The sequence below is a fragment of the Syngnathus leptorhynchus genome, chromosome 8, assembly GCF_054491065.1.
Source record: "Syngnathus leptorhynchus isolate UIUO chromosome 8, UIUO_Slep, whole genome shotgun sequence".
NCBI classification, from domain to species: domain Eukaryota; kingdom Metazoa; phylum Chordata; class Actinopteri; order Syngnathiformes; family Syngnathidae; genus Syngnathus; species Syngnathus leptorhynchus.
In genome coordinates, this window is record NC_141202.1 from 12,898,176 (window position 1) to 12,922,540 (window position 24,365).

At 45.8% G+C, this 24,365-nt stretch overlaps 3 protein-coding genes and 1 long non-coding RNA gene across 5 annotated transcripts in view; 3 read left to right on the forward strand and 1 right to left on the reverse strand.

The window, feature by feature from the left end:
• The first annotated feature begins 242 nt into the window (after positions 1-242).
• LOC147053772 (cell adhesion molecule CEACAM20-like) lies at positions 243-2,565 on the forward strand. Its single transcript, XM_085919038.1, has 5 exons — positions 243-336; positions 419-742; positions 1,044-1,319; positions 1,436-1,681; positions 2,402-2,565. Exons 1-5 carry the CDS (start codon positions 297-299, stop codon positions 2,473-2,475), a joined length of 960 nt encoding a protein of 319 aa, XP_085775164.1. The 5' UTR covers positions 243-296; the 3' UTR covers positions 2,476-2,565.
• A 725-nt stretch (positions 2,566-3,290) lies between these two features.
• On the forward strand, positions 3,291-12,054 carry LOC147053773 (cell adhesion molecule CEACAM5-like). Its single transcript, XM_085918277.1, has 15 exons — positions 3,291-3,336; positions 4,121-4,459; positions 4,515-4,796; positions 4,888-5,151; positions 5,233-5,511; positions 5,682-5,951; positions 6,052-6,330; positions 6,403-6,669; positions 6,751-7,026; positions 7,265-7,519; positions 7,818-7,938; positions 8,050-8,081; positions 11,213-11,503; positions 11,585-11,898; positions 11,995-12,054. The coding sequence occupies exons 1-15, from the start codon at positions 3,291-3,293 to the stop codon at positions 12,052-12,054; spliced, it is 3,375 nt and encodes a 1,124-aa protein (XP_085774403.1).
• A 43-nt stretch (positions 12,055-12,097) lies between these two features.
• Positions 12,098-15,481, forward strand: LOC147053774 (uncharacterized). The gene is made up of 3 exons (XR_015066954.1): positions 12,098-12,243; positions 12,324-12,413; positions 14,813-15,481. It is a non-coding gene; the product is annotated as an uncharacterized LOC147053774 (long non-coding RNA).
• A 2,459-nt stretch (positions 15,482-17,940) lies between these two features.
• Positions 17,941-24,365, reverse strand: part of grik5 (glutamate receptor, ionotropic, kainate 5) — a 77,874-nt gene continuing 71,449 nt past the window's right edge. For both annotated transcript variants that reach the window (XM_085917776.1, XM_085917775.1), the window contains 3 exons: positions 24,195-24,323; positions 23,773-23,939; positions 17,941-21,211 (listed from right to left, as the gene is read on the reverse strand). In XM_085917776.1, the coding sequence (XP_085773902.1) occupies positions 20,588-21,211; positions 23,773-23,939; positions 24,195-24,323 (920 nt within the window). In that variant the 3' untranslated portion in view covers positions 17,941-20,587. The remainder of the gene's footprint in view (positions 21,212-23,772; positions 23,940-24,194; positions 24,324-24,365) is intronic.

Below are 24,365 nucleotides of genomic sequence, written 5' to 3' on the forward strand. Positions count from 1 at the left end.
GTGAATTGCTTGATGTAAAGATGTCATCAAATTCTCGCCATGTAGCAATAATTCCAAAGGTCCTTCAGCATTTGATATCTCACTTATAAATCCTCGTCAGATGTTGGGCTACATTATGAAGCATTGTATTGCTTATGTAACTTAATGGTGGTAATAATTAAGCGTGCTGAGTATCCAACTTATGATATGTCTTCTTGATTGCAGATAATCTCCAAGGCACTCTTTCTATTGCTGCTCAAACTGTGCAGACAACAATTGAAGAGGAGCAGATAGAATCAAAGGCGACGGTGGTTGATATGTTTTGCCGGGCGGCTGTCTTTGTGTTGCTCTCCTCGGGTCAGTAAGTCAGTCGGGACGACGAGTGGATCGGCGGGCCGCCATGTGTCCAGTACGCTAAGCGCACCGATCCTTTTTGCAGGTCTTTGCCACGGAGCCGGGATCATCCCAGTCGACTGGCTCCGCGGGACACCTGGACAGAGCGTGACCTTCGCGACATCCCTGACGCCGACATCGGAACCCTTTCTGGCTCTGACTTGGAGCTTCAACGCGACCATCAGCGTGATCACCTCCACCAGTGTGGACGTGGTGGGAGAAGGCTACAAGGGCAGGGTCACCCTGGATAAAACCACCGGCGCTCTGGTGCTCGCAAACTTGACGGAGGAGGACAGCGGAGAATATGAGGTGCTCATGGTGCCTCATGCCGCCCAGCCCATTCAAGGGCGTGTTCGACTTAACGTGCTAAGTGAGTAACACGAGCCGTGGATGTCCCCTTACTCGCTTACTTTTTACAATCATCTTTCTAATCAATTCTATCAGTTATTTAAATCGTATTTTAGTCTAAGGGTAGTATTATGTGATGGATTCACAATTTAACACATTTCAATAGCCAGCAAAACTAAAGTTTTACTTCAAAGACCCCCAAGACTTTTGTATTTGTATTATTTGTATTAAGTATTTGTATCCAAGCAATTTGAAAGTCACATTTACCATGCCACGCCCCCTTTCAAGTATCCCATCACTGTTTGATTCCTTTCCGTGCTCAGGTGTGGTGTCTGTGCCCGTTATGGCCTGTCCCACGGAAAACTTGATTGAAGGGAAAAGCTCCCTCAATTTGACGTGCGACGCTGAAGGTGGGGTGACCCACCGAGCGTGGATGAGAAAAGGCAAACCGCTGCTCCCCGGCGGCAGGTTTGTCTTCCACGACGACGGCCGAGTGCTCTCCGTCAGCCCCGTGGACAGGCAGGACACCGGCGTCTTCCTGTGTAACGTCAGCAATGCCATCAGCTTTGCCACTGCCAAATGCAAGCTCAAAGTCTTCTGTAAGTACGCCGACGCATGTCAGACCAAGTCATACATTTGCCGCAGCACACCCGACAGTCTCATGTTGGGCGTCACTGACCTAAAGAAATACCTCCTCTTCGTCCTTTCTGCTTAGACGGGCCTGACCAACCCTTTATCGATCAAGACCCGGTTGGCGCAGAACTCGAGGAGAGCGTCACGTTGCTCTGCTCGGCTGACTCACTGCCCAAGGCCAAGTTCACCTGGAAGTTCAAGCGCACGGTTGCGTCTGGTCCCCAGTATGACATAGAGGAGATGCAGAATCGCCACCTGGGGACGTACACCTGCACGGCGCACAACGAAATCACCGGCTTGCAGGTCTCGGCGGAACACACATTGCAGGGTATTTGAGTTCAGCATTCTTCACCTTTCGATAACAACCCTCGCCCCTTGGTTAAAATGAAGTTTCTCAACCAACATGGCGGCTGCTCTCCGAGTGAAATATGATCCAATTTCTTTGTGGGGAAGTTGTAATGCGCTGTGATCACATCACCATCCATCCATCCATCCATCCATCCATCCATCCATCCATCCATCCATCCATCCATCCATCCATCCATCCATCCATCCATCCATCCATCCATCCATCCATCCATCCATCCATACACCCAATCATCCATCCATCCACCCATACACCCACAAATCATCCATCCATCCATCCATCCATCCATCCATCCATCCATCCATCCATCCATCCATCCATCCATCCATCCATCCATCCATCCATCCATCCAACCTCCCTCCCTCATTACCTTTATTGCATTTTCTTAATTTTCGCATGTACGTACATCAATTGCACATGAATAAAACGCTCACAATGGTGTCACTTTTCCACTGCTTAAGCATGTGCAACCAAAAATAAAGATTTCGCAAAGGGCCACTTGTGACTCATTGTTAAACTGTAATTGCCTTTGAAAGAGCCAACAAAGCATTGGAAAGTTCTTTCAAATGCCAGTGGTCAGCTCGCCTTCTTTGGGGCGCGGCTTAGCAAAAGACGATCAAGCGCCACTTGGAAAAACGTGTGCAAATGGCAAGTGAGTAATGTGTTTCTCTTCCCGCGCAGACTCGGCCGTTCCCCTCCGAATGTCCGTGCTGGTTTGCGCTGTCCTGACGTCACTTGGCTTCCGGTTGCTCTAAAAGATGTTTTCTCTGAATGTGTTTGTTGTACCTCCATTCAAAGCTTGTCCCTCCTCCAATGTTATTTGGCTGTTTGTAAAAGTGCTGTCCGACATCATAATAAAAGATACATGAGGACTTGTGACATCCTATGTAGTTTTTCCTGACATATACTTCTTCATTTTGCTTCATTTTGACAGCCGTGAAAGCTAATTTCTTTGTCTCATTTCTGCATATTCAAGCTCAACCTCATTTGACCTTCCATTTGATCTTCACTTTATTCTTTTATTCTCCGGCGTCCATCCAAAGTGTTATCATGGCTATTCTGATGGCTTTGTGATAACTCCTTATCGGGATGGTCACGCCATAAACGTTTATCAAAGGTCATGTGGCGAGTATCAAGGTTTGTTGTTGTTGCATGCGTTTATCAAGAAGGACTAATACGGCGCCAATCGTGTTCACGCCTTTCTCGCAGAAATGGTTCACGACTTTGCACATCAATTCCACTGAGTGGAATATAAAAACTTCAACTCGAAAAACTTCTTTTTTTTGCTAAACAATTGATTGGTCATGACACATCAGCCGCATCTCAATACATTAAATATGTATCCATAGGAGTTTCACTTTTTGAATTGAACTTTTTTCCTGATATGCACCAGAATACCTCATAGTATTAAGAAAGTGAAAAGTTCAATTTTAGGACAAAAAAAATAATTGTGCCAAAGCATTGAAGTCAGCCAAGGTTCAAGTAGGTTGAGGCTCCTCCCCCCTAAGTGGTGCCTTAAGTGCGCTGCAACGTCTCTGCAATCGCTAATCGATGTCTGAAGCCTGCAGCGATGGCCACACGCGTGCTGCTTCTGATGTTGCTGGGAGCCCTCTCAGGTCAGCCCTCGCACACTCACCAATTATGAATATTGACATGTCGATCTTTTAAAAATCAAATACATCTTGTTGTTAAATGAACTGTCAAAAGGTTATTGTAAGGAAGTTTTGACAATTTTACATTTTGAATACATTCTGATGTTTATCATTTTGAAATGAAATATATGCTGTGATCATTGGATTGTTTCACATTTCAAATAGGAATTAATTATATATGTTAAATGTACTATGTACTGTAATTGATTACGAATACACAATTGTTCTAATCATTGTTATTGTTAGTATTGTGAATAATTGTAACAATGAAATAAAGCTGCAGTATTTTATATGTGTTAGTTTTTTATGAGGCAGCACGGTGTGGCGCACTGGTTAGCATGTCTGCCTCATCGTTCAGAGGTTACGGGTTCAATTCCACCTCTGGCCCTCCCTGTGTGGAGTTTGCATGTTCTTCCTGTGCCTGTGTGGATTTTCCGTGGGAACTCCTGTTTCCTCCCACATCCCCCCAAAAAATGCTTGGCAGGCCGATTGAGCAATCAATTGAGCAATTGCCCATAGGTGTGAGTGCGGTGCGGATGGTTGTTCGTCTCTATGTGCCCGACGATTGGCTGGCAACTGGATAGGCTCCAGCGTGCCCGCGACCACTGTGGGGACAAGTGGTACAGACAATGATGGATAGATAGTTTTTTATGTGAATTGCAATTGTTGGTAAATATTTTATGAATACGTACGTCATTCTCATAATGGTTTCAAAAGTGATTCAAATCCCATCTTTTGCGCTGGTCAGGCTCGAGCTCCGCGGCTGGTGTGCTACCCACCGACAGGCTGGTGGCGGTCGCCGGCGAAACGCTGACGCTGGCCACCACGGTGCCTCCGCCAGCAGAACCCTTCCTGGTGATCACCTGGAGCGTGACGGACATGCACGGTGCCACTAGCAACGTCATATCCTCCACGAGCTTTGCCAACATCACGGCGCCCGAGTACCGGGACAGGATCACCCTCCTCCGCCACACGGGATCTCTGGAGCTGAGGAACGTGAGTGTGAGGGACACCGGAAATTTTAGGGTCACCATCGTCCCGGCCGCTGGGGCTCATCAGAGTGGGAACTGCAAAGTGGAAGTACACGGTACGTGCTTGTGTTCATATTTATTCGTCCAGCCATTTACAGTTTTTATTCACAGAACGGATCTCCGGCGTGGTCTTGGTTGCAAGTGGCACAGACCTGTTGGAGTCCAACCGTCCGCTCAGCATGTCCTGCTCCGTCGCCGTCGGTTCCGGACTCTCATTCCGCTGGCTGAATGACAGCTCACCGATGAAGGCCGGGGGCAGAGTTCAGATCACCGCCGGCGGCTCCAAGCTCACCTTAAGTCATGTGACCCGCTACGACCAAGGACCGTTCAAGTGTCACGTGTTCAACGTGATCAGTAATGGCACCAGTGATCCGGTCCAGCTCTACATCAGCTGTGAGCTCATTGTTCTGATTGTTTCCGGTGTTACTTCTCAGCCCCATTGCCGAGCTTCATAATGAGCCTCTTTTTTTTTGTCCCTCTGCAGATGGCCCGGAAAACATCCAGCTGACCACATACCCGTCACTGAAATACCACTTGGAAGGCTCCAACATCAACCTGTCCTGCTCTGTTGGATCTCGACCTCCTGCAGTGTTCCAGTGGTCCTTGGATGGAAACCCGTTGGCCGCTTCAGGACCTGAGCTTAGACTGCAGAATGTTCTGGACAGTCAGAGCGGGAAGTACCGCTGTCAAGCCTTCAACAACAAAACAATGAAATCCAAAACACGCCGCTCGGCTATAACTATAATTGGTATGTGCTCGATCAAAATGGGTTTATTGAGGTTCTGATTTCCACAGAAATGGAGTCTTGAGTTTTCTGCATTGTCAACAGCACCAGTTTCTAGGGTGGAGATCAAGACCAACGCCACAGAAATGTTTGAATTCAGCGGACCCGTAAGTCTGTCGTGCTCCTCGGCTGGGACCTCGCCCTCCTTCCGCTGGCTGAATGGCAGCGTCGAGGTTACGGAAGGCGAGAGAGTTCGGCTCACGGACGGAGGCGCCAAGCTCACCGTCGTCAACATGACCCGCTACGATCAGGGCCCGTTTTGGTGTCACGTGTTCAACACCATCAGCAACAGCACCAGTGATCCGGTGGTCCTGTCGGTCTACTGTGAGCCACAAACCTCATTTTCATCAGTTGTTGCTTTGGCCGTTGTTTTCTTCCTTTTCTTCCGCCCCACCGTTGTCCTGTTGTCACTATTTATTTATTGTCTGTGCTCTAAAAAAAACATTGACTTGACTATCACCTTGCTTATCAGTGATGCGCTTTTCCCCCGATAGTTGGACCGGAGAATATTAACCTGACGAACCGGCCATCCCAAGACAACTACGACGAAGGTTCGGACGTGGACCTCATCTGCTCAGTGCACTCGGGGCCTCCACCAAAATTTATCTGGTTCCGCAATGGAGTGCTTTTGTCCCAGGCTGGATCGAAACTCAAGCTGATGAACGTTCATTTGCATCAGAGTGGAAACTACAGCTGTCAGGCCTTTAATGACAAAACTATGAAGAATCTAACATCGGAGCCCGTGGCTATTTCGGTGAAAAGATGTAAGTTGGATGAAAATGTTTTAAACCAAGGCGATTCGTGTCGCGGAAGTGATGCGGCTGATTGTCCTCTTTAAATGGTTTTCTTTTATTATTCTTATAGCAGAAATCTCAAACGTGGTGATTATGGCCAGCAGCACGGACATGGAAGAGCTGAGCAGCCCCATCAGGCTCTCGTGCTCCTCGACCGGATCGTTCCCAACCTTTGTTTGGCGCAACGGTAGCTCTGAGCTGGTGGCCGGCGACCGAGTCCAGATCGGCGGCAAAGGCGCCGTCCTCACCATCTCGAACGTGAGCCGCTATGACGAGGGTCCCTACACATGTCATGTCTTCAATAACTTCAGCAGCGCCACCAGCACGCCGCTCAAACTCGCCATCAGCTGTGAGTCAAACGACATTTTTGGACATTCATTGGTGGTTGGAATTAATTTTTTTGGGGGTTGTTTCACCACAGATGGACCAGAGAGCATTTTTTTCCAGCTCTGTCCCTCCGGGGAATACTTTGTGAGAGGATCCAACCTCAGCCTGTCCTGCTCAGCTGCATCCAGACCTCCTGCCCTGTTTGAGTGGTTCTTCAATGGAGATCTGCTGTCCCAGGTCGGCGCGGTGCTCAATCTGCAGAAGGTTCAGGAGAACCAAAGCGGGAACTACAGCTGCCGGGCTTTTAACAACAAAACTGAGAAATATCAAACAACAAAGCCGTCGGCAATCGTTATACAAAGTAAGTTAGGCTATGCCAGATCAGGGCCCCTCAGCCTGGTCCACAATGCGAGCTAAAAGTTGTTGTTGTAATCGTCCGCAGCACCGGTTTCCAACGTGAGCCTTACCTCAAACCTCACAGTCATGTTTGAGTTCAGCTCAGCGACCATGTCCTGCTCGACTGCTGGGTCGGGACTTTCCTTCCTGTGGTTGAACGGCAGCTCAGAGGTCTCGGCCAGTCATAGAGTTCACCTCAGTGATGGAGGCTCGACGCTCACCGTAGTGAACGTGACCCGCTACGACCAAGGACCGTTCAGCGTCAACGTGTCCAACGGCGTCAGTGCGGCACTGAGCCGCCCACTGCATCTTTTCATTCAGTGTGAGTTTAAGGCGGAGACTCACACACACTCTCAGCTTGTCAATACGATACTGATATTAGTCGTTCTTTGCAACAGATAAATAATAAGACTGTGACTGCTGTCATGTTGTAATACTGCGACATAGATGCTATTTAGCATTAGGATGAAGCAAGATGACCACAGGATGGTGCTCTGTTTTTTGTTGTTGTTGTGGTTGCCGAAATTACGACCTATTATTTTGTATATTTGTTTTGTCAGATGGACCAGACAGCCTGACCATCGAGGGCCCGGACTCCGTCTTCGTCGGACAGCACGCCATGCTTTTATGCTCCGCCTCATCCGTCCCGACGGCGAGCATCTCCTGGCTTTTGAGCGGAAAGCCCACGGGTGTGCACGCAGCTGCATTGGTCATCGCTGCTAGCCAACATTGGGATGCTGGCGAGTACGTGTGCACAGCCCGGAATGCCGTCACCGGACAGAGCGCCAGTGGAAGCCACCAGTTGGCTGTTTTGGGTACGTCGTGCGCAACCAAGTTCACTGTGGCGGCGCAAATTGAATTTGTATGCAAGTTAAATAAGTGAAAAGGAAAACATCGCCTTGTTTTCTTCAATTTCGTGATCATTTTAATGAATTTTGATGAATGTGACTAACGGACAAAAGAAAACTTTTTTCAACAACAACTGTCTCGTAAATTGTTTTCCTCATGCCTGGGGAAAAAGTAAATTAAATAATAATTTTTATTGGAATTGTTATGTATTTGTAAGTAGTGCAATTTGTTGCACGAACATCCGAACATCCTTTTTTTCCCCAGACTTGTCCGACTGCAACTGCTGGACGTCTATCATGGTTGCTGCCGCCGTCGCAGTTGGATGCTGTGTTGTCGTCGCCATGGTGATCGGCTTGATCCTGTATGGTCTCAGAAGAAGGAAAAGGTGAACCTCCTCATACTATTACACATATCCAGAAGAGAGGGAGTAAAAAATATGAACTTTCTAATGGCTTTGTGGGAAATATTTCAATAACATATTCATTTGACTTGACAGACACAGAAGCATATATCCAACTCTCAAAAAAGGTTAGTTCTCGTCTTATTTGGTCAAAACTATTTTTTAGACTCTATCAATAAAGACCAATTTGACTGGATTCTAGGAAGAAAAAGTATGAGGGTGAAGCAATCAGACATGTACAAGATCTCAGCTAGAACTCAGAGCGAGCGTTAGTCTGCTGCTTCCTTTCAAGGTGAGTCTGACAATTCTTGTCAGCATCCAAATACAAAAATGGATTTGTTGATAACAAATTTTTGGTATCTTTGTTTTCTGCAGAAAAGAAGCGCAACTAAGTCCCCCACATGAAAACAAAACTCTATTATTTTGTTTATCTATTCCTACTTCGGTCTCAAAACGTCCACGTCATGGCACAGATTAGCTTCTGCCATGGCTGGGATGGAAGTTAGCTGTGGACCACGCCCTCAGCGGCTCAGGCCTCCCTCTCGCAGATCCGCCGGGTTGTGCTCAGCTGTGAAATTAGCAAGAGCGGGTCAAACCCAAGGCGGCTCGGTGGCGCACTGGTTAGCATGTCCGCCTCACAGTTAGGAGGGTGCCGGTTCGGTTCCACCTCCAACCCTCCCTGTGTGGAGTTTGCATGTTCTCCCCGAGCCCGCGTGGGTTTCCTCCGGGCACTCCGGTTTCCTCCCACATCCCAAAAACATGCTTGGTAGGCCAATTGAAATTTCCAAGTTGCCTCTAGGTGTGAGTGTGAATGCGGATGGTTGTTTGTCTCTGTGTGCCCTGCAATTGGCTAGCAACAGGTTCAGGGTGTCCCCCGCCTACTGCCTGATGACCGCTGGGATAGGCTCCAGCACTCCCGCAACCCCCGTGGGGACAAAGCGGTACCGAAAATGGATGGATGGATGGGTCAAACCCACCTACATGCACAATGCCGCACGAAATTAGAGCTCTTGTAGTTGTCTCTGTTTATTTCAGTAATATAGACAATTGTTTATTCATTTTTAAAATTGCGGATGAGCAACTATTATGAAGGAATGTGTGCAATTATTTGTGCACGCGTGTGTACAAAAAAGGTAACATTTTTTGACAATGCGTCACATTTGCTGTTGAGTACATATTGCATTTGTGTATATAGTGAATTTGTAATAACTATTATTGTACACTGGTTATCTCATACCAATAAAATGTAATCGCAGTACGCGAGTTGCATTTCAATCGCATGGAAAAGACAAGTAGACAATAAAAATTTTATTAGGTTTCATGTTCTTATCTTCAAGTTCATAAAGCAGGTGAGGAACGTGACATATAAAAAAGATCTAATGACCGTGGTGCTATTAAGTATGATTCTTTTGGTTAGTTTGCAGCTTTATGCACTTAGTGTAAATTTGTTTTGGTTTCATAAATATGATTACATTATTCATGAATATTTGTTTCCTTGAATGAAAAATATGCAGAGTGTTGTCAATGAGCTCAGAATAGCAATTATTTTTATGAACCTTGTTGTGCGTAGATCAATGGACTTTGTGATTTGTGACAGGCGGCCGCCCTGCAGCTCTTCTTGTGCGGCCACCGCATCAGCATAACTCCACGATATTAACAAGAGGTGACCTCATTTCAGACCTTAGCTGCTGTTATATTCATTTTGGGTCAAAAATTGTGAAGTTTTGAAAAAACTATTCAGTACTGGACAGAGAAAAATGGAAGCTCGAAATGTGTGGATTGGTGGTTTAGGAGGCTTCACAGGGGGCGCTACTGAATGAATTAGGGTAGTCACATTCGGTCACGAGATAAATGTGTCTGCCAAAATTGGTAAATTTTCAGTCCTCTACAGATGTTTCATAAGCAACGAGATGACACAACACAAAACAAGCAGTGAATATGACAATTGTAGGAATGACTCCAAAATCCCTCCAAGCAGGTGTGGCCCTGAAACTGTTGAGGCACTGTGTATTTGCACTTGACAGAGATGCATTGTTTGAATCCGCCTGCCGTAAAAAGGTCAACTCCGAGCACAGTTTCACCGCCCCTCGCTGTGCACCGCTAATTCACATGGCTCCATTGACGACATCTTGGCCTGTAATTCCTTTCGAAATGGCCAAGCAGGCTTTGATCGCCCTGGCGTTGCGGAACTGAACAAGACGGCTGACTGCTGCTGCTCAAACACAACTCACTCAAAAGCGATACATAAACACTCGCAAAGCCGACCTGCCGCACTGTCATCTTGTAATCAGTGACTAACATAGCTGAAGAAAAAAAATCACTTGAAGTCCTGTGTCGGGTTGAGTCGGGATTTCTCATTAGCATTTCTTTTTATTTTGTTTTGACTTTAGTGTTCTTTAATTTCAGTTATTTTTGTTTAGGTTTAGAGCATAATTGTTGTTTTCTACTTTGTCAAAAATGCTTTGTTTTACTTGAGCTTCTGATAGTTTAAGCGGTAGTTATAAAAAAAAAAAAAGTTTCATTTTAAATTTGGTTTTGAAATGAGAATTTCAATGTCGGTTTTGGCTTTCATTATATAGGGTCGGGGTTTCAAATGAATCTTTTAAGTTAAAGACTCAAGATAGGATTTCAAACTAGGAATTTGCATCAAGTTTACAAGTTTGAGTTATAAATTAGAGTTTCAAATTGGTATTTCATGTTAGGGTTTTGTCTCAATGCAGTTTAAAACTAGTGTTAGGGTTTCAAATTTGGGTTCGCCTGGGAGGTGATTACATTGACAGACAGACGTCAAAACTGAGTTCCTTATTTTTGGAACTTTTCTGTCATTTGTCATTCAAAATCAATTGTGGTTCAATTTAAAAAAATTGTGTGGTGCAAAGTGCGCTAAATGTGCACAATGAACTGCATGTGTGTGAGTGTGTGTGTCTTTGTGTGTGTGTGTTGTGGCACGCAGCACATACACATTCCAGCGTTTGTGTTCCCTTTTTAAGAGAAGGGGGAGCTTGTTGAGCATAAAAGAGACGGGAAGACAGGGGCCGCTTCTTATTTGAGACTTGTCAAGTCGCCATGGACAGTAGTCTGCAGTGGAGCACCTCCGTTGTCTTGTTTGTTGTTGCAGGTACACTTCTCCTTTTTTCCTTTTCTGCAGTTCAGGGAAGTACAGTTCATATCTATCTATCAATTTATTTATTTAGTTTGGAGTCAAGGTCTAATCTGCTTTCGTCAGGCACGTGCACGGCCCAGAACTTGCTCCCGCCAGGCCCGTTGAGCGGCGCCGTGTCCGGCAGCATCACCTTCACCACCACCCTCCGGCCGCCGGAGCGCCCCTTCCTCTCTGTCAGCTGGACCTTCAACGGCGCCAACGTTATCACCTCCACCATCGACGACGACCTACTGGGGGACGGATATGGCGAGCGGATCACCCTGAACCGGACCACAGGCAGCCTGCAACTCCGGAGGCTGACGGCGGCTGACAGTGGGGAGTACGTGGTCGCCATCATACCGCGAGGCGAAAGTCTGAAACAGGGCACGGTTGTGTTCAACGTGTATGGTGGGTTGGTCCTCGGACAGATGCCTCCTGCCTAAAGGGGGCTCAGACCCAGAAAGAACATCTGTTTTTTATTTTGGCCAGTGCCGGTCTCCGGGGTTACCGTGCGGGGTCCCACGAGTATCCTGATCGAAGACCAGCACTCCGCCAGCGTCACATGTGAGGCCTCGGGCTCCGTCAGCGCCCGAGTGTGGACCAAGGACGGTCATCGCGTCCTCGCCGGGCCCACCGTCAACTTGTCTCCGGACAACGTGACCGTCTTCATCCAACCCGTTCGCAGCTACGACGGCGGCGTCTACCGCTGTCAGGTCAGCAACCCCATCAGCGCTCTGACAGCTGCTTTCAACCTCACCGTCAACTGTGAGTATGTCGGCTGGCCTCGCTTCTGCGCTCCTCGTGTATGTAATCGTCATTTTCATATCAATAAATGTGCTTCAATGAGGCGAATTTAAAAATTCAAAGGCTTCATTTGCAAGCTATTGTTGTTTGCGCAGTCGGACCACATAACGTGTCCATTGCGGGGCCCTCGGCGGCCTCGCTCGGTCGCAGAGTGACGCTGCGCTGCTTGGTCAACTCGTTCCCGCCGGCCGACTTCACCTGGGAGTTCAACGGCAACGCCACCGGCGTCAACGGCTCCTCGTACGTGGTCCCCCGCATGGACGAGCAAAGCGAGGGCAACTACACATGCACGGCCAGAAATGCGGTGACCCGGCGCCAAACCTCCACCCTTCTTTACCTAAGAGGTACCAATCCGCTCGGAGCACCTCTCCAGTCAGAATTTTCCCATCTGATGTTTTTCCTATTTGTTGCTGATGTCATCAAGCGTCCTGCGTCGCCCCTTGCTGGTCCTTATCAGCACTGGTGCTGAGTGCAACAAGCCTCAGGTGGTTCATCTCAGCCTGAACATGAGCGGGTGAGTTCCAAATCGATTGATCGGCCGGCCGTTATGATCTTTTTTTTTAAGTGGGAGAAATTTACCTTTTTTTTTTTTTTTACCTATTTTTGTTGACACCAACACATTACTGCTTAATAAAAAGCGGTTGGAGCAACATGTCAATTAGACACACTTTTAAAGATTTTTCACACATTGATTGTGGAATAAAAAAACTGTCAACAAACAATAAAAATCATGTTTATATTCGACGTTGACTTTGCTTTATTTTCGGTATTGGACCTAACAGAATTGTTAAATTGGCAGATAGGAAGAGTGACAGTATTGATCGACAAAGATTTGATAAATCATAATTTTATTCTTTGCTAGAATCTGAGAGCCTTTTGCAAATGTTTGCATTCTCACCCTGATGCGTCCACTTAGGACATATGTCTTATTAAAAAGCCTTTGCGAGAAGCATCACCATGGAGATACAAATGAAGGAGCTTGCTTTGGAACAATTAACGGTACAAATATTTCTTTGGACTCAAGGATTTGTATGAACATTTGTGAATATGAGATGCACTGGAGCTGTGTATAGGAATCCTGTTTTCTTTCACGCTCACAAAAAAAAGATGCTCATAACACACGCATGAAATAATGATTGTGGATTGTGGATTGTGGATTGTGGATAATTCATGTTGAAAATAATTCCCATGGCATTACGTAATTTAGCAGTATTGTCATTGAAAGCCCTCCTTTAACAAGGATATCTTCTCAACACCAGCCTTAAAGAATCACTTTTATGTTGTTCGCTTGAATAAACCCCTCAAATGACTGCAACATTATATACCCTCGTGAAAAAAATGTCTGTAATTTTTTGGTTTGTTCCACAGTAAAAGCTTTTGTAATACCTTTGCCCATATTGATATCTATGCGCATCTCGTGAATATATGCATGCCACAGCTAAAAAAAACACGCCTAGTTGATCATTACATGATAATTACGCATTGTCAGCACCATACCCTGAATCAATTGAGCCACTCGCTTGAATAAAGCCACGCAAAATCATCATGCTTAGGTATACTGTTACTTGCTTATTGTCATTATTATTGTTATATAAGGTATTTCTGTGTTTTGTTTAAATGAAAAAAATAAAGCTGTTAAAAATAACAGATCAGATTAAAATTGAGGTTGCAGAAACCCATTTGCATAGTCAGGTTAAATTTGCTCTTTGAACGCACGATTTATTTAGTCGGCCCCCCCATCGACCCCAGCGCCCCCCGCAGCCCACCACACGAGTTGTTTTTCTCGTCAAGCCTTTTTACACCAGCGATTTACATGCGGGGCAACAAGCTGATTGGAAGCAAATGAAAAAGCTTTGCATCACTGACCTGATTAGCTCGCTCGACACCTGCGGCTCATTTTGCCAGGCAGATAATTATTTAGCAGTGCTTTTCCCGCAGGGGGGGAGGAAGCTTAACGGCGGGCCACTGGTGAGAAGAGCCTTTAAATAAATGCACCGCCTCGCTACTTTAGCGGTAACAGTTAAGCGAGTCATTCAACCGGATGCTGATAGTGTCATGAAATGGAGACCACCGCTACTTTTTGAATGTTAGGGGTTTTGGATGCGTGTGAGGGTTAGGTTGCGGGTTAGGGATCAGGTGCGGGTTCGGGTAAGGGTTAGGTCGTAGGTGAGGGTTAGGGGTTACAAGTTCAGGGGTTGGAGTTAAGATTTAGGTTAGGATTCGGGAACGTGTTAGGGTGACGGTCAGGATGAGGGTTAGGACTAGGTTGCGGGTGAGGGTTCAGGTTAAGGTTAGGTTGCGGGTGAGGGTGCAGGTTTAAGTTAGGGTGAGGGTCTGGGTTACGGGGTTAGAGTTAGGATTAATGTTAAGGTTCTTCCATCTATCCATCCATTTTCTATACCGCTTGTCCCCACGGGGGTCGCAGGTGTGCTGGAGCCTAACCCAGCAGTCATCGGGCAGTAGGCGGGGGAAACTGGTTGCCAGCCAATCGCAGGGCACACAGAGATGAACAAGCATTTACACTCGCACTCACACCTAGGGGCAATTTGGAGTGCTCAATCGGCCTACCGAGCATGTTTTTTTTGGGGATATGGGAGGAAACTGGAGAGCCTGGAGAGAACACGGGGCACGGGGAGAACATGCAAACTCCACACAGGGAGGGTCGGCGGTGGAATCGAACTGGCACCCTCCTAACTGTGAGGCGGACGTGCTAACCAGTGCCCCACCGAACCGCCATGTTAAGGTTCTTAGACTTCAAAATAACCATGGCTTTAAAAAGGACCATGTATCATAAATTGAAATTTTTTTACTTTTTATATCTTTTAAAGTTGGGTTTTTATTTAGGATTAGAGATTAGGGTCTGTCTGTATGCTAACGCGCGACTTTGAAAATGTGGTCTTCTTGCACATGCAGACACTGCCGAGCACGAGAACATGGGTTGACAGCTGCTTTGGAACCGCCGAGAGGAAGAAGAGGAGGATGTAGCTTGTCGGCAAAATCAAGTTCAAATGGTTTATTCTTATTGTCATCATCCAACCATCTGAAGAAAGAGCAACAGCAATGTATCACACACACAGGGCAGTAACTTTCCATCACACATAGATACCAAATGGCCAGGTGATAACAGAACAGAGGTTTACTTTATAAGAACATGTTTTGGCCTCCCTGCCTTGTCCCTTCTCACCTTTTGCTTTCCCGCCTTTTCCCTTCTTTGTTCCTACGTGCGGACAGTATAAAACCTTCTGACCTGGAGTGTGGGGGTTGTTGTTTCATCTGATGTAGTGCCATGTATACTAACTGCCATAAAACAACCCAAGATCTTGCAAATAATCAACTGTTACTCCACATCTTTGTTTTCCTTGCTCAACGATGGACATCTTGAACAAAGCGCAACACATCCATCCAGTTTCTGAACGCTGACCCTCCCGAGTGTTGATTCTAGTACGAGTAGTATGTGAAGAATGTACCAAAATTATTAAATGAATGGAACCACAAACAAAATTGAACTGAACATATTAAAATATCCTACATTCTACATTCAAGTTGCAATTCACTATTATTATTATCTGTAATACGGATGATACGTACTAACAACAATGTCTAATAAAAAATAAAAAACACAGGTGACTTTGATTTTCATTTTTTTTCATCCATCCATCCATTTTCTGTACCGCTTGTCCCCACAGGGAACCTGCCCCACCCATCATTGGGCAGTAGGCGGGTGACACCCTGAACTGGTTGCCAGTCAATCGCAGGTCACATCAAGACAAACTAACATCCACACTCACACCTATGGGCAATTCAATCAAGCATGTTTTTGGGATGTGGGAGGGAACAGGAGGACCCTGGCAAGCACGGGTAGCAAAACTCCACATAGGGAGGGCCGGAGGTGGAATGAAACTCGCACCCTCTAAACTGTGAGGTGGACGTGCTAACCAGTGCGCGACTGGGACGCCATTGTACTTTTTAAAATGTATAAAATAGATTCTTAAATTATTAGTTATTTGACAAAAAATAACATTTTCCATCCATCCACCCATCCATCCATCCATCCATCCATTTTCTGAAACGCTTAGTCCCCAAGGGGGTCGCGGGCGTGCTGGAGCCTATCCCAGCCGTCATCGGGCATGAGGATAGTGCCAGGGAAATAGACAAGCCAAACGGGATCAAGAACTGCTTCAGATGGGCATGGCTCGAGAGCAGCGTCATTGTACAACTCGGAACACAGTCCGTAACATATCCGTAAAGTAGATTTCCCGGGGAAGGTTTTGTGTATTTTCTGTCGAGATATGATCAGCTATGGAGGTTGCGGTGCTAGGAACATTAAGGAGCACATCAAAACAAAAATACCACAAAGGTACATTTGTACTTTTACAAGCATGTGAATTTAGAAGTAACATGATGTTACATATAAGCTAATGTTCCGCTATTGTCATGATATATATATATATATATATATATATATATATATATATATATATATATATATATATATATATATATATATATATATATATATATATATATATAAAAATATATACACACACGGGGTCTGGGGGTGCTGATGATATATATCATCGGGCCCCCTGACCCCCGGCTACTTTTCAATGTTTTTTCACATTTGCCATTCTCATCTCTGATCTTAAGTGTAGGCTTAAGATGAACAGTTTCAATATGGAACGGGTTGAACTGGTCCAAAAAATGTAGAAATTAGAAGGGACAAATGAAATTTTCTAAACTTTTGCAGGAATTTTCAAGTTGAAAATGTGGAATATTTGGTTAGTGGGAATGTTTGGAACAGACACAAGATGAACAAGTTTAAAGTTGGAACGGGTTAAATCGGTCAAAAAAAGTAGAAATTGGAAAGGAAAATGAAATTTGTTTTGAAAATGAATCGGATAAATTATGTGCAAATAGTTAAGCATCATAAAAGTGGGGGGAATACGTAGAAAAATAATAAAGTACAGAAGGCTTTTCAACGTTTTCAACTGGTTTTGTCCAAGGAACCACCATTATAACCAAGAAGCAACTCGGGGACCACTGCTTTGGGGGAATATTATTTCATATTGCACCGAAGGAGGATTGGCCTTTACAGGCTATTTATTTGCATCTGTATGTCTATTTTGGGAATCTCAGCTATATTTGACATAATTTGGATGGGTAAATGATTCACAAGATTAGTCAAATTAGCTGGAAAATAAATCAAGTCTAAATAATAAACCAATTTTATTTTCAAAAATGTTAGTTATTTTCCATTTGCAATTTTGTGGACCACCTGCAATATCGCCACAGACCACTAGAGGACCGCGGACCACCGGTTGACAATCCCTGGAATGCCATTCGTGTGAAGGCCTTTGCCTTCGAGCGAATGATATTTTGAATAATTAGGCCAGTGGTTCTTAACCTTGTTGGAGGTACCGAACCCCACCAGTTTCATATGCGCATTCACAGAACTCCTCTTTAGCGAACATTTAAAAAAAAAATTCAAATCCAAGACATAGATGTTTTTTACTGGTGTACAAAATGAGCCGTGCATGATCATCACCTTGTTCAAAGAACAAAACCAACACAATGCATGACCTCAACAAATTACATACCTGCAAATCAGTGTGCCTTTGCGAGACTAGTTCAGATATACATTATCACGAACTTACACGATAAACGCGTTCGGACCTCCGCAGTGGAGGCTCTGCCGAACCCCGGAGACGGACTCACCGAACCCCTAGGGTTCGATCAAATCCATTTTAAGAACCACTGAATTAGGCAAACCAACTTAGTCATTAAAAAAAAAAAAAAAAAAACCTAATTAGTTTCAATCAGTTTCATTTGAACCTTTGTATTGATCTATTGGGGTCAATCAATAAGAAAAGGTTATACGCTGGAAGAATATGCTACAAGTTGAATTTAAATCATGTTTGAAATTAACGTTTGAAGGTTGCCTTTAACAAGACACAACATTCAGCAAAATGTTCATGTAAAGCTTAAAAAACACATTAAAACAATTCAGTCAGGTATTTCAATGACAAGCCGTAATTGTCGGTGATGTCTGTTTGAATATTTTTATTGCAAAACAAGTTGGATCTGTCTATGAGCTTTGCACAACGGGGCGGACCAAGGGACTTCATCTCCCCTCCCTTCTGCCGCCATCACCCACACACACAATAAACATCTTGTTCAGCAACAGGAAGAATGACGACAATGTCGTCAGAATATTCAATAATCCATTTACCACTAGTATAGAAATATGAAAACAAATTCCATCCAAAAGAAAGAAACAAGAAGAAGAGAGCGCCCGCCCTCTTGCGTGAGTGACCGCCTGACACACTTCTATTGGTTTTGTGAGCCTCCCTCCCTCTTGAGTTTCATATTGAGCCCGTAGTTCACAGATGGTATGTTTGATCTTCTTGATAGCTTCATCATGGTGTTGGTTTGATGCCGGCACAGAAATGAGAAGAGAACACAAAAGGCCATCAAACCTACACAAAGAGCACAGTGTGCAAAACACTCTTAGAGAAGGTGGCTGTTCTCAAAGTGCTGTGATTTGTGGAAAATGGGTTTTGTTTTCTTGACATCCAAGATGAAGCCTACCCTTACACACAGTACAACTTTGAACATCTAACATCAGGGACTGGCATGAGAAGAAAAATTGCTGCACTTTAAGCTCTCGGCCTCTGGTGGACTCGAGATGAGCAACACAGCACACAGAAGGAGGGAATTTGTAGTACCAAGAATGACCTGACAGAGGCAACAGAGTGTCACAGGGCATCCAAACTGACAGAAAATCCAAAAAGACAAAATCGAATGAACGGGAAAAGCTAGGCTAAGTGTTAGCATAGCACAACCAAGGGCTCCATGCTTCGAAAAGGTTTGACACTTGCGATTGTTTTCTGAACATATCGGGCTAAAATAATCGTTGACGGTAATATTTCTGACGATTGGGCCTTTGCTGACTGAAGAGAGACATTCGGGCTTTGTCATCTTGTACTCGGGGGACAGGTTTAAAGGATGTCTCTGCTTTGGAAGGAGTTAGGAGACTCGAATTTTGATCAAAGGGTAAAGAATCGACGGCCTTGGGGTCGTTTGTTCTGGGGCAAGGGTAAGGGTCAGGTATTAAGGTTCAGGCTAGAGGAGGCTTCTGTGAGTAGGCATGATATGGGGGATCAATCTGAATTGGCGGAGGCGTAGTTAGGCTGTAAAGATTTTAGAGTTTAAGCGATTAAGTTTGAGGGCTTGGCCGACTACCCCTGCTAACCCATGTAAGGGTAGCAACTTGCTCATGCCGTTGGAGGGAGACGTTTAAAGGGTTTGGTGCTCTTGGTTTCGTGGTTGGCAGGTAATGGTTAAAGGGTTGGCGGTTTAGCTTCAGGCCGTTAGCTTTGCAGTCAAGGAGGTCTTGCAGTTCATTGAAACCGTTTGAAGTTAACCAGATTCCCCCAAATGGGTGACTGGCAGTGACCATGGCAACATCCATTTAGCATAAAAAAATGCAGACATTGACAGATGTTCAAAATGCCACCGCTATTGAAAGTCAAGCTGAGCAAATGATTTTCATGGGATGAAGCGGGGACTCGGCCGTTTTGCTTTTGCCTCATTGAGCGAGCGTTCACGTCGCAAACTTTCAAGCGCATCGACCGCTTGAGCGTTTTGCTCAAAACCAAAGTGCCTGTGACATTAACAGCTCGCAATGGAAAAAAACAGAGTGTCGTCGTTTGGCCCCAGCGACTGATAAAAACATCCAGTCGGCGGAACGCCACCGGTCCAACGGGCAACGTTCTGACGCGCTTCCCCATCGGCCGGGCGAAGGGAGTCGTTAGGCAATCAAAAGCTTGAGACGCTATCGACGATCGTTCTGGCAGACGGCCTCTGAGCTGGACGGCCAAGTCTGGAGCTGCAGTCACAGCTTGCTGGCGTGTGAACAAACACTTTTAAAAAGATGCCCAGAATTAAAGGATCAGGACCCATCTAATTGCAGTGGTAAAGTCATCACTGTTTTTTTTTTAAGCTTCTTTCTGCCATACCTTCTATCTCCCGGGGAAGGGAGCCCGATAACGAGCGACATTCATTTCCCATTTGGAAGTCTCCCGCTTGACTAACAGAAGGGTGCCGTGCTGCTCGTCACGAGTTCTCCTCACACTCTTTGAAGACGCGCACACACAGGAAAGAATGAACTATAGACCGAAGTCTTCCATCCTTCCGAGAGCGACGAAGGGAGGGACACAAAACTCTCCAACGCAATTAGCCGCAGTCATGTTTCTTGTTGTCACGATGCACGGCAATTGTCACATAGAAGGCTTTTGATTGAAGTCCCACTCGGAACAAACGCCAACAAAACGAGACAAAAAAATGAACAAAACATAGATTAATCCTCAGGAAGTCTTTCAGTGTTGATTTCAAACGGCATACAGGTACAACACGTTGTCCAGTGAGCAGGGAGGTTAGCTTCCAGGAAGTGTCTGTGGAAGAAAAGAAAAAAATCCTCGCTCACATGAGGGAAAGAATCAGAAGCTCGGTCTGGCCATGAGCACTCCCATCATCAGTCTTTGTCCAAATGGGAGTGCTCAAAAGCGCATGCGTGGCAGGCTTCAAGGTCAACCACACAACGGGTTCCAGTTTACATGGTTTTGTAGCCGCCTGTTTTTTTTTTCCATCCTTTCAAACTGCCCATTCTTTTTTTTTTTGGTTCCACTTTCAGGCCTGGTCCCCCAGTAGGTCCGCTTTGTTCAGGTTCTGCTGAAGAGGTATGGGCCGGGCGGTGTGGTGCGGGGGACTATGCAGCCGCCTGGGGCTAGGACCCCCGCCACCCTCGCTGTCCGTATTGGATGAAGACGGGGGAGGCGGCGGGGGCAGCCGCGGCAGGGGTGCCGACGATGGCGGTATCCTGGTGACGGTCGACGCCAAACCGCCGTCCGATCGCAGGCTTTGGATGCGGCGGCACTCCTGGCAGATCCTCACGTGGGTGCAACCGCGGCTGGGCAGCATGACTGGGGTGGGTGCCGGTGGGGGAGGTGTGGCGTTGGCGCCAAGGGGCTCTTCCAGGAGCCGCTGAGGACCCGGGCCCAGATCGGGCGGCCCCGCGCTGCCTCCTCCTCCAGCCCCGCCCGTTAGGGGTCCGGCTCCGCTGTAGAGTTTGCCGTTGCTGAGTCGCATCTCACGGACCAAGCGTAAGGGCCGCGGGGCTCCCAGGGCGATACGGCCGGGGTGGCGCAGTGCCGCTGCCGAGCTGCTGAGCGGGCGCCGACGGCGCAGTCGGGCGCTCTTCTTACAGGAGACAGCGTTTCGGAATTCGGTAATCATCTCCTGACAAACAGACACCTGAAAGGACAACCGGGTAAGGGGGGCGGGGACGAGGAGGGGAAGGAAAGACGAAAAGGAGGGAAAAGAAAGACAAAGAGTAGACAGGCGGCGGAACGGGATGCCACACCGATGGGAAAAGCATGGAAAATGGCGGAAACCAGGCGGGCCCAAAAGAATGGACGAACACAATGTAAAAAGAGCAGCGAAGGTGGAAAGACAGGAATGAGGGGGAAATGGATTTCGGGATGGGAAGAGTTTCCAAAGAGCAGAGAGAGTTATTACAATCCAGAGACACGGCAACACCCAATGTCGTTTAGTGCAGCCGTTCCCAACCAGTTTTGCACCACAGACCTGCTTAGTCCAATTACAGTGAAACCTCCTTGATGTCTAAAAAAACTAAAAAAAAAAAAGAGTTAGACATCAGGTGATAATTTCATATGGTGTTCAGCATTCGCTCCTCTCACTCTCTTCAAGTGCCAATCAAACTTGTTTGATTCCAACGTGTTGGCATTATCACGTGACTGAGTTTGACAGGCCCGGGTGGAGGCACCTAATTTCAAAATAAAACTTATTTCAGGTTCTGCCAATTCATCAAACATTTTGGAGGCTCCAAATGGCACAATGGAATGGTACCAGTCCGTAACTGAGCGGTTGGGGACGGCTGGTTTAGTTCATGGACACTTCATCATGGCAACGTGGACGCTCAGGCAGGCCGGCCACACACACGCTCGTCACCACAAACAGCATTCAAAAGAAAAGGTCATGGGCTCACAGAAACAGAAACAGTACTCTTTGTCAGAGAACACCAACTGATGGACAGATGACAGAGAGAAAGAGAAAGCAAGAGCAAGAGAAAGAGACGGCGACAGTGAGATGGGGGAGAAGAAGGAGAGGAAGAAGTAATGCAAAAGATGGAAGACCAAGAATACCAGCAGAATGTGAAGCAGGGGTTCTCAAACTTTTGGGGCCCGGGGACTCCACCCCTTAAAGGATGTCAGATTTACTTGATACTGTACGTCACACAATCATGTCGCAGCTTTTCATTGGCTGAGAGCTAGTTGTTTCCGTACGTTAGTTCTCTTGGTGTGAACTGAAGACGCACGTTTTCCTAAATAATATGATGCAATATTTTATTCCAAATAACCTCAAACGTACGAGTCACGGAAAGTCTCCGGACCCCAGTTTTTGAACCCTTTCTTAAAAGGAGACAGCGACATTTAAAGTCTGATCACAACGTGGCATTATGTCAGCAAATATTGTCAGTTGACAATATTGCTCCTGTGTAGCGGCACGTTTAGTACACAAACAGCTGACATTTACGCTCGACACTCAGAGATGTGCGCTGACCTTAAAAACAGGCAGGACATGCAAAATGGACGCAAATGGCAGTGGGGAAAATGCTGCCGTTAGCGTTTCATTGAGTCTTATGAGAAATCAAACCTGACTACACTAGGAGGGGGAAAAAAAAGCCGAGTACAGCGCATGATGGGAAGATTTGATGGGAAGAAGTTGCTATTTAGACGATACGTTGCTAATTAGTAGTGTGCTAGCCTTTCATGCAGTCAAATTAGCATGACTGGTTTTAGTCGGCATGAGGTAAAATCTTTCCCAATCTGCCAAATTTAGGATGGTTTAAAGCTGCTATGTGAATACAGTAATCCCTCGTTTATCACGGATAATTGGTTCTAAGACCACCTGCTATATGTGAAAATCCGCAAAGTACTCTTTTTATTTAACATACGTACATACATTGTTTGTGTATCAATGAAACCATATAAGTGCATATGTTATCATTAGAACATTAAATAATAGTTTCAAACATGTAAATACTATATTAATACGTAGTATAAATGACAAGTGTACATACTGTAAATATGTTAGTAGAACTCTTATTATTGTTGTAACAATTTTGTATAAGAAGGTACAATACTGCAAATATGTTTTTTGAACTCTATTATCACAACTGTTTTTTATAAAAAGGTACAAGTGTATGTACTGCAATTGTGTGGACACTCCCTGTCTTCTGCTGGCGTGTGGGCAACTTTTGTGCCATAATTCCTCAATTTAGAAGGTTTATTTTGAATTTTTTTTTGGGGGGGAGGGGACGCGATGTACTGAAGCCGCGATAATCAAACCGCAATGTAGCGAGGGATTACTGTATATCTTAGCATTTTGTACTCGGGTTTGTTCGGTTCACTATATATTATAGCATTCCACCTCCTTGCATCTTAGCATTAGTGCAAAGATTACTATTATTGTTAGAAATAAAAGATGGTGCAAGATCTTTCACCCAAGAAACCTAAATGCTGTGTGAAAAGGCCTGCCTCGGCATCTTCCATAATCAGGTTGCTATCTTGGCCTCTGTTAGCATGCCAGCTAATAGCATGTTAGCCTTCTATCCTGGGAGGTTTTAGTACTTCTGACTTGCACAATCACCTCATGTGCACGTAAAAGACATGAAGCCCAAATAAAGTGGGACAGCACACACAAATGGAGACAGTTCCGGAAAAGAAACAAACCACTCACACGCTCACGTACACGCATAAGAAAAGATGGAAAAAGGGTTGGCGGGAACCTACTGGGGTGTGTCCGCGGGTTCGGCGAGGGCAGGTATGGGGGCATACCTCATCGGTCTCTGCTGAGCGGCGCGTCGACCATACAAACTCCATGATGGCCACAAATACGGCAATGATCAGGCCGCAAATGAGCACCACAAAGATGCCGCCGATGTTCTCCATGCCTAGGCCTGACACAAAGCAAGAAACAGAGAAGGACCGCAAACGTCTCAATGGGAAAACAATTGCTCGCTTTAAATTGACTGACTTGCAAATGGATCAAGTTTTCCTTCTGTGACAATCCAGACAGAATTAAATATATCAAATCACTGATCAAGAAGAAGTTAGTGTTTGCACGAGACACAGCTGCCATTTTGATGGATAGGGAACAAAAGTAAAGCTGGCCATGCTTTTTAATATCAAACAGGATTGATGAGTGGAGTGACCTTTGGCCCGGTGGTCTTCCTCCTTGGGACACTGCCCTCCCTCCCACCACCTCCTCTTCAGGATCTCCAGCCTGTTGTTCTCCTGCAGCTGGAGGATGGCCAGCGTGATCTCGTCTCGAAACGGCGAACCTGGTCGATGATGACGAGGAGAGGAAGAAGAGGAAGGAGTGT